General features: G+C 27.7%; 1 protein-coding gene across 2 annotated transcripts; it reads left to right on the forward strand.

Moving 5' to 3' along the window:
* Positions 1 to 394: 394 nt before the first annotated feature.
* On the forward strand, positions 395 to 6,181 carry LOC132936721 (uncharacterized). Of its 2 annotated transcripts, none has more exons than XR_009663526.1 (2): positions 395 to 544; positions 2,065 to 2,528. XR_009663526.1 is itself a non-coding variant. In XM_061003481.1 (2 exons), exon 2 carries the CDS (start codon positions 2,566 to 2,568, stop codon positions 6,103 to 6,105), a length of 3,540 nt encoding a protein of 1,179 aa, XP_060859464.1. In that variant the 5' UTR covers positions 409 to 544; positions 2,559 to 2,565; the 3' UTR covers positions 6,106 to 6,181. The 2 variants fall into 2 exon arrangements, 1 of the variants encoding a protein (XP_060859464.1); XM_061003481.1 differs by lacking the exon at positions 2,065 to 2,528 and adding an exon at positions 2,559 to 6,181 and having other exon boundaries at positions 409 to 544.
* Positions 6,182 to 10,053: the final 3,872 nt, after the last annotated feature.

The following is a 10,053-nucleotide window of genomic DNA, read 5'->3' on the forward strand; positions in this document are numbered from 1 at the left end:
AGTTTTTATTCGGACAACGCCCAGTTTTATTCCGCCAACGGTCTTATACGACCTCCTATCGATACTAGTTTTTATTCGGACAACGCCCTAAAATTTGACCTAGCTATTTTTAAATGAATATTCCGGACTACGGTCAACACCAATACATACATTATATATTATAATTACTATTACTACAAAATAACTTAGTTGTTTTTAAAATTAATATTACATGAACAGGTCATACGATTTCTTCGAATAGAATGTAAGTTTTAAACGATAACTAGGAAAGTAGGAGATGATTCTCGACTATATAACGCAGCATTTGATAGTCAAACGATATCAGTCCAGCTTGTGTTCTCTACCAGCAACAACAAGCGGCAGTCATTCACCATCGAATATTGAAAATACTTCAATCCTACCAAGTTTACCAGTCCAGCATCGACATCATCAATAAGGGTTCATCACTCAACATTGGAAAATACTTCAAACCTACATAGTTTACCAGTCCAACACCGGCATCATCAACAGTCATTCGTCTCTAAACATTAGAAAATACTTTAATGTAAGTACCTATTTATTTCATTATTTATATATTTAAAAAAAAAAAAAAAATCATCTTATCGAATCTAAAACTCCACATCTTTACTAGTTTTTAAACGAAAAATAATACACGATAGCAAAAAACATAACATAACATAAGCGTTTAGGGAAGTGGTTATAAGTGGTTATAATGAACCGATATTCAATAGTTTTATTAGTAATTTTAATATTAAATGTACAAGGTTTTTATAATTAATTTTTTTTTTTAAATTTAAAAGGTTGATTAATTAAAATATCTATGTTTATCATGTTGTATATTAAATGGTTAAAAAAATGTTAGAAAGTTGAAATAAGTTGAAAAAAAAACAAGTGTATACAGTATGTATATGATTATAATTATATGAATAACATAATATAAAAACTTGATTATTATAATATATAAAATATAGACATATTAGCTTACATTAAATTATTCACTATGCTGACTGATATATTATAGTCATTTTAACTACCATAATGTATATTTAATGATTAAAAAATGCTAAAAAGTAGGGATACGTTTAAAAACAAGTTTGTATTCCGTATACAGTTTGTAAATGATTATATTTATTGAATAACATGATATAAAACTTGATTATCAGCTAACTTTAAATTATATCCAATGCTAGTTGATATAGGAACCAGTTTCTAATTATCAGATTTTTTTTTTTTTAACATATTTCTTTATATATATTAGTTCTAACATTTTTTTAACCATTTTAAATAATGAATTCTCACAATGATATTTTAAACGAAATAGACTATTATAAACAAATGATTGAAAGTTATACAGAAACGGATGAAAAAGACCATTTCATGAGAAGATGGAGACTTAAACAGAATAAAAAAAATATTAAAAATATAAAATATCAATTGTTTTTAACTAGAATAAGTCCTTCTCCTTCTCTCAATGTAACTTATATTAACGAATATTATATACATACATGTGTATTAAAAGAAAAATTGCTTTTTTTAAAAGAAGAGAAAGAAAAGATCCTTATATTTTATCGTTCTAGATGTACCGACTATTGGCAATGTATAAATAATTTTAATATGCAGATACAAAATCTTAATTATCAGTTACAGGAATTGGGTACAATCTGTTAAAAACAAAATAAGATTATATTTTTTTAATATAAAGTATTGTATTTATTATGTTTATGTTTAAAAAATAATTTGATGATAGACACATGTAAATAAATAAACATTCTAAATTAAAAGTTTTTTGTTCAATTATTTAATTGTAAATAAGCTAAATATACCAACCATACAAAAAAAATGTTTCATTTATTAATTGAAGTAAACTTAACATAATAATCACAAACTAATGTTTATAGATGATGTATAACCATAATTTATTTTAATTTGTTGATAATATTTATACATATGTGTGAATACATAAGCTAGTCTATTATTATAAGTATTATTCACTAATTAATATACACTATTTTATTTTTTTTATTACTATCAGTTAGTGTATAAAAAAAACTATGACATTTTCAGAATAAAAAAATAAAAAATAAAAAATAAAAAATGGAATCAAAATCATTTATTATGGATGAAATTAACGATGTTATCCGAAAGGCCGAGCAAATTGATCAAGCAATGGATGAGGCAGCAGTAGAATTTAAAAAAAAAATTAAAATTATTGATATAAAAATAAAAAAAGCGGGTTTAAAACAAAAAAAAATAATGAATGAAAAAAAAAAGATTGCAAATGATTATTTACATTTGCTACATACAGATAAGAAACGTGAAAAAAATATTCGAAAAGAATTATCTATATTATATGCACAGTACAATTATATGAACAATGGTTAATAGTAATTCATAATTTTCTTGTTTTCATTCATTATTTTTTCACCTCAAAACAGCTTTTTTTATTTTTTATGTTTTGTAAATATATTCTAAATGTATTAATTTATTTGAATGATATTTTAAATAAAATGATCTTTCTACATTATTATATTTTTTTTTTTTTATATATTCTATTACAGTTTCATCATGAAAAGACAAACGGTGAGAAAATGCCAGCGGACAATTTCTACTGATAAAGAATTATTCGAAATTGAACGATTTAAAAAATGCTCGAAAACTTTTATCATAAAAAATACATTGGATTTTATAGATTACACGCTTTTTTTTAACTATATTTCAGAGAAATTAATTTTTAAGTTAAAAGAATCGTGTAAAAATACATCTATAAAATTTAATTTAGTCGTGGATAGTGTTTACGAAAGAATTATTACACAAGAAGTACAGGATATTGCATTCAAAACTTTTAATGTTCTTGCATGTAATTCATCTAATTTTAAAAAAATACTAAACGATATGTTCAATAAATTGTTGCGGGAAGAGACAGATTTTACACAGAAAGGTTCTGGATGGACGCTTAAGGTAATAGAAACATTACAGTTGAGAATCAATATAGTGAATCCTCTTAAAGGAGGAACATATATTGATTTACCTAAGCATATTAAAGATAAAAGAGCGATTATTAATGTGAAAAATAGTGATAATAAATGTTTTAAATATGCATTATTATCCAAGTTTGATAATCGCTCTAATAAAACTAATTTTCATGAAAAATATTTTAAGATGTTAGAGTTAAAAAGTAGTTTAAATTTTAAATGTGTTGATTTTCCAACACCAATCAGTCAGATACCTAAATTTGAACGTATAAACAATATTTCAATAAATATTTATAGTTTGAATGACAAAAAAACTATTTTTCCCTTGTATGTATGTAATACCGAAAGAAATGATCATTTTGACCTATTTTTGTATAATAATGATGAAACATCGCATTATTGTTATATTCATAATTTTTCAAGATTAATCAGAAGTCAGAAAACGAAAAATTGTTCGAAGCTAATTATTTGTAAGAGATGTTTCACAACTTTTGGTACTCAACCGTGCAAAAGTAAGCTTTGGGGTGTAGAAGGATTAAATGAACATCGACGCAATTGTGGAAAGAATCCGTTGGGGAGGCCTATAATGTTTGAAGAGGGGGATGATGATTTCATCTATTTCAAAGGTTATAAAAAAACGCAGAGGATTCCATTTGTCATTTATGCAGATTTTGAATGTATATTAACTCCTAAACAACCTAATAAATTCATTAATAGACGTAAAAAACAAAAAAATCAGAAAACTCATGTTACACATTTACATGAAATTATGAGCTATGGGTTTTATGTAAAAGTTGACTATAGTATTATATCGAAAGAGCTGGTAAAACAGTTTGAAATTCCGACGAAAGTAATTATTTATAGAGGTAAGAAAGCTGCAAAAAAATTTATGAAAAATATGATCGATATTGGAAATGAAATTAATAAAATTTATCAAATTAATACACCGATGGACAAATTAACTGATAAAGAGGAACAACGTTTTCAAAGAACCAAGTTCTGTCAAAAATGTTCAAAACATTTTAAAAACAATAATTTGGTTAAAGTTCGAGATCACTGTCATTTTACTGGCAAATATAGGCAATGTCTCTGTCTTCAATGTAATTTCGAAATAACTAGTCCATCGTTCGTTCCAATATTCTTTCATAATTTATCTTATGATAGTCACTTCATAATTCGGGAACTAGGTTGCGATGATAAAGATATTCATATTATTCCTAATTCATCGGAAAAATATATATCCTTTAGCAAGGAAATCGCACCTAGATTTAGTATTAAATTTGTCGATACATTCCGTTTTATGAGTGAGTCGCTAAGTAAACTTGCAGCCAATTTATCTGAAGATAAGTTGAGGTTTAGAGAAACCCTAAAAATATTTTCAATCAAATCATTAGATTTAGTTACACGGAAAGGAGTCTTCCCTTACGAATATGTCGATAGTTGGAGTAAATTAGACAATGCTTTTTTACCATCAAAGCTTGAATTTTATAACTCGTTAACAGATGAACAAATTAGTGATGAAGATTATAGACATGCAAAAAATGTATGGAATACATTTGACGTAAAGACTTTGGGTGAATATAGCGATCTTTATTTAAAAACTGATGTTACCATACTAGCTGACGTGTTCGAAAATTTTAGAGACATATGTTTATCTACTCTCAGAATAGATCCTGCTCATTATATGACTGCCCCTGGATTTGCTTTTGATTGTATGCTTAAGTATACAAAGGTTAAATTAGAGAGGTTAAAGGATTATAATATGTTACTCTACTTCGAAAAATCAATCCGAGGCGGTATTTGTCAATCAACTAAAAGATATGCTAAAGCAAACATACCAAATATTGAAGGATTGGACTATAATTCGAATGAACCGATTACTTGGATTACATATCTCGACTGTGTAAATTTATATGGAAAGTCTATGTTGACAGAACTACCTTTTAAAGATTTTGAATGGGTTGATGATCTCGACATAGATGTAACTAAAATTTCTGAAGATTCTGAAGTAGGATATATATTAGAAGTTGATATCGAGTACCCTAAACATTTACATAAAACCCATAATGATTTTCCGTTTTTACCGTTTAACGAATGCCCACCGAATTCGAAAGTTGAGAAATTGTTAACTACTCTATCACCGAAAAAAAACTATATTGTACATTACAAAAATTTAAAACAAGCGATTTCTCACGGTCTTAAATTAGTAAAAATTCATCGAGCTATCCGCTTTTCACAAAAAAAATGGATGGCATCATACATTGAGTTCTGTACAAAAATGAGAGCAGAAGCAAAAAATGAGTTTGAAAAAAATTTCTGGAAGTTGTTAATTAATAGCGTTTTTGGTAAATGTATGGAGAATGTCCGAGCAAGAACTTCTATAAAACTGGTTTCATCAGAAAAAAAAGCGAATAAACTAATGACAAAAACTAGTTTTAAAGACAGAACTATATACTCTAAAAATCTCATGGCTATTCACCAACATAAGGAAACTATTAAATTCGATAAGGCAATTTATGTGGGATTTGCAATTTTAGACGTTTCGAAAACATTTATGTACGATTTTCACTATAATGTCATGAAGAAAAGGTATGGTACTAAAATTAGTTCTTTATATTCGGATACTGATTCCTTGATATACGCTATTCAAACTACAAATTTTTTCAATGATTTAAAAAATGATTTATTACCATATTTTGATACATCTAACTATCCCAAAGACCATTATTGTTTTAGCGAATTACATAAAAGTCAGCCAGGCTTTTTCAAGGATGAATTGAAAGGAATTATACTTAAAGAATTCGTTTCATTAAGACCGAAATTATATGCGTACAAAACTGTAGACGGTACTGAGGAAAAAAAAGCAAAAGGCGTAAAGAAATATATTATTAAAAAACATATGCAATTCGAAAATTATAAGGATATACTACACGCTTTTATAAACCATTTATCTGTTAAAGATAAATTAACTCACAGGGTCATGAATTTTATCCAATCAAACAAACATGTTGTTCAATCGAAAACAATGAACAAACTTGTTCTAAGCGCTAATGACGATAAACGTTATATAAATGACGACGGGATAAATACTTTGGCTTATGGTCACTACAAACTAGATAAATTATATAATTAAAGAAAAAAAAGACTTGATAAATCTCCAATCGGTATAAACAGAAAGCGCTATCAAACGGTAGTGAAGTAAATTTTTTTTTTTTTTTTGTTTTTAAAAAAAATTACAAACTGAAAACAAATAATTATTTCAACTTTTTTCTGGCATTTATTATAAAAGTATTACATGTTATACATAAAAAATTATTATTTAAAAATATCTGATGATGTTATCCACGAATTTTGACTTGAATCAAAACCCAACCATTTAACAAACATTTTATTCCCAACTTTTTTCACAATACGTTCAATAAGAAAGGTGTTTGGAAAATTAGTTAATTTAATTTCCTGTTCATAAAAACCACCTAAGATTATATTGTTTGATTCATCCTTTAGTTGATAAGTTACTGGATTTGTCTGTAAAACTTTTGAAACTGTAAATATTTCCGTTGTCCAATTCGGGGTATATCCTTTACTAAATATATGTTTATACTTAGATATTCGTACTTTATCGCTAACTTTAAATTTTGGTTTATACAATGTTTGTAAATTTTTATATGTACTAAATTTAATTCTGTTTGTATCCATTCGAGCTTCATTAGGTGTGCATTTGATTGTTCTATGTTTTGTATTATTATAGTTATTTATAATTTTTGATATTGTATTATACCAATTCCATGTACCTGTTGCAGTGAAATGTTTATATATATTATTTTTAAGTGTTTGTATCACACGTTCTGCGATTGAACATTTAATAACACTGTATGAACTGTAATGTTTAATTTTATATTTTTTCATTAAATCTTGAAATTGAGTATTATAAAATTCTGTACCATTATCTGTCTGTAAAAATTTCGGATTAGCTTTTTTCAATATATTAACCATTCCTTTTGTACATTCTTTTGCTGATTTATTTTTCAGCGGTTCCACAAATACATATTTGCTATATGTATCTATAACAACTAATATAAATTTAAAACCATAATTTTTTTTAGAATGAGATTGCATATCCATTAAATCAGCTTGCCATAGGTCGTCAATAAACCGTGTAACCACACTACGTCTAGGAAATATTTTTCTCGCTGGTCGATGTAGCTCATTAGCTATACCCTCTAAGGTCGTCATTATGCTATAATATTTCTCTCACGCAGTTCTTCTAAAATAGATATGATTTCGTTATTAACACCAGTATTACCAACACTTTGCGATGATGTCAAAAGATTTAATCTAGTTACTAGCTCATTCGGATCGTCATAATAAACTAATTGGGTTTGAGGTAAGACATCTTTATATAAACCACTACCTGTCTTAGGATCAGGTGATGAAGTAAAATTAATCATATCTGTAGACATACGATCTGAAGGTGAAAAACTGCTTGCTGATTGATTAAAATCAAATGGATCATTTTCTTGTGTTATTTTTCTACGTTTAGCGTTTAATAAGCCAAAAGGACTAGAAGGTAAAGTATTGTTAAATGATTTTAAGTTAATTCGTGGAGTTGTATTCTCATTAATTTTATCTATTTCTTCATTAAACTGTTTTTCCTCCATTTTCATTCGATCATACAACGGTTTTACAACAGTCACCCATTTATGATACCTTGAGGTTCTAGGTTTTCCATCTGCTTTTAAATGGACTCCAGAAGTTTTCAAAATATTGTAATAAGATTCTATATCTTCTATAGTTGTTTTTTTTGGTTCCTTCTCACATAATAAAGACCATAAACCTGGTGTGAATTTATAATATTTATTAAGCAGCAGTAATTTACCGTGACTAAAAGTTACAGAATGTTTTCCTATTTTATATGAATCACTATTTTTATCATAATGCATACCATAGGATTTATCATAACGTATTGATTTAGGACGGTTATTTAAAAAATTTTCAAATGGTGAATTTATTTCGTTATCATCATCATCTTCACTAGTGCATGAGGTTTCTGATTTATTTTCTAGTACAGTTGACTGTGTGTTACATATTTCATTTTGTTTTGCATGTGTACTCAATGGTTCAATTATTGGTTTAAATGCCTCACGGAAATAGTTTTCAGAATCTATAACACCACGTTTCATTTCCATTATTTTTCGTTTAATATTTTTTTTTGATGTTATTAAATTTTCCAATAAAACTTTTTGTTTGTTCATTGTAAATAATAAAAGTACTATACCTGTATCGTATGACTGTCGATAACACTATGTAGATAATAACTGTGTGACGGTATATTTATATAGGTATAAATATATAAAATTATTTTATTTTAATGAACGTATGAAACCCACATCTATACCTTCCTTCATTCATTTCCCGAGTTTTATCGATGACCATAAACCCATAATCACTATGATTCCAACATAAATGAGAAATTTTACGAAATTCTGAGAAATCCATATCTGTAGACGAATGATCGTTGAATATATGTCGTAAATTTGTATCATCTTGTTTAAGTATCATTAAGAAGTTTGCGTTATCTCTTACTAGCTGTTTTGATATTTTAGAATATGTCTGTGCTAAATAAAATACAGAGCTAGCACCTGAATGTCTGCCCATGCTAAAGTATTCTCTGATTACGGATTGTGGACCACATATCACATCATCAAAAATGATAATTGAATTTTTTTTGGTTAAGTTTGGTTGTATAACCTTATCAGCGCTTGTAAATATGAAAAAATTAGCACCTTTTATATCATCTATTATTTTTTTCAGTAAGACATATTTTTCCTGATTAGAGGTTTTCGAGTATAAATAAATATTTTCAAATCTTAACCCGTTTGCATGTGTGATCAGATTATACATTATATTTGTTTTTCCTGAGCCACTGGGACCAACTAGTATAGCACGTATAGTATCAGGTAATAACGAACCATGTCTTGATGGTTTTTTTACTACCTGAACATCTACATTTATTACATCTAATTTATCTTTCTGTTCAATCAAATTCATATTATTTTCGTATAAATACTCTAGATTTTTTAAATTTATAACCAGTTATAGATGGCGTGTTCAACTCGTAAGTACAATTCAAACAAGACTGGTAAAGGATTTGTAAACTCCCTTATAAATAGTCTCCCGTTCGAAGCTCATATTTCAGGATATCAGTATTGTGGTCCTGGTACGAAATTAAAAAAGAGACTAGATCGTGGTGATAAAGGAATAAACCCATTGGATGCTGCTTGTCGTGACCACGATATTGTGTATGCAACAAGTAAAAATTTAGACGATAGACATAAAGCTGATAAAGTGTTAGAAAATCGAGCTTGGGAAAGATTTAAAGCAAAAGATACACCTAGAAAAGAGAAATTAGTTGCGTACGCAGTAACAAACGCAATGAAAGCTAAAAGAAAAATAGGTATGGGTTGCAAACGGAAACGTGCTATAAAAACAAATTGTATACTAGCAGCGAAAAAAAAAAGAATCTCAAAAAAAAAGAATGGTGGTAAAAGGTTGATTTTAGTACCGAGACAATCAGGAGGTGCAATTCCCTTAATACCTATATTTGCAGGATTGTCAGCACTTGGTAGTTTGATGTCTGGAGGTGCTAGTGTGTATAATGCGGTTCAAAATTCAAAAAGAAAAAAAGGCAGTGGTTTGAAATCAAACAAGAATAGGTTAAGGAAAAAAAACTGATGATCACGCTACCTGATAGACCGCTTTCGTCTCAAGATATTATAAAATATATCGGAAAGTTGAAAATCAATCATTTCCGTGGTGTCTTTTCACGTGATAACTTACCTAAAAAACCACATACGATTGAATGTGGTATATTAAACTTGGATACATCTTCAGGCGACGGAAGCCATTGGGTAGCGTTTTATAAAAATAAGGACAAAGTTGTATATTTTGATAGCTTTGGTGATTTACCACCACCAATTGAATTACAACATTATTTCAGACAGTTCAAAATAGTATACAACTATTCCAACTATCAAGACTTCAATACATTTAACTGTGGTCATTTATGTCTTGAATTCTTACA

This window comes from Metopolophium dirhodum, chromosome 1 (genome assembly GCF_019925205.1).
Source record: "Metopolophium dirhodum isolate CAU chromosome 1, ASM1992520v1, whole genome shotgun sequence".
Lineage (NCBI taxonomy): Eukaryota > Metazoa > Arthropoda > Insecta > Hemiptera > Aphididae > Metopolophium > Metopolophium dirhodum.

Excerpts from the sequence above, each read along its gene's own strand:
- LOC132936721 (XM_061003481.1), top strand. The coding sequence starts at position 2,566 with ATGAAAAGACAAACGGTGAGAAAATGCCAGCGGACAATTTCTACTGAT.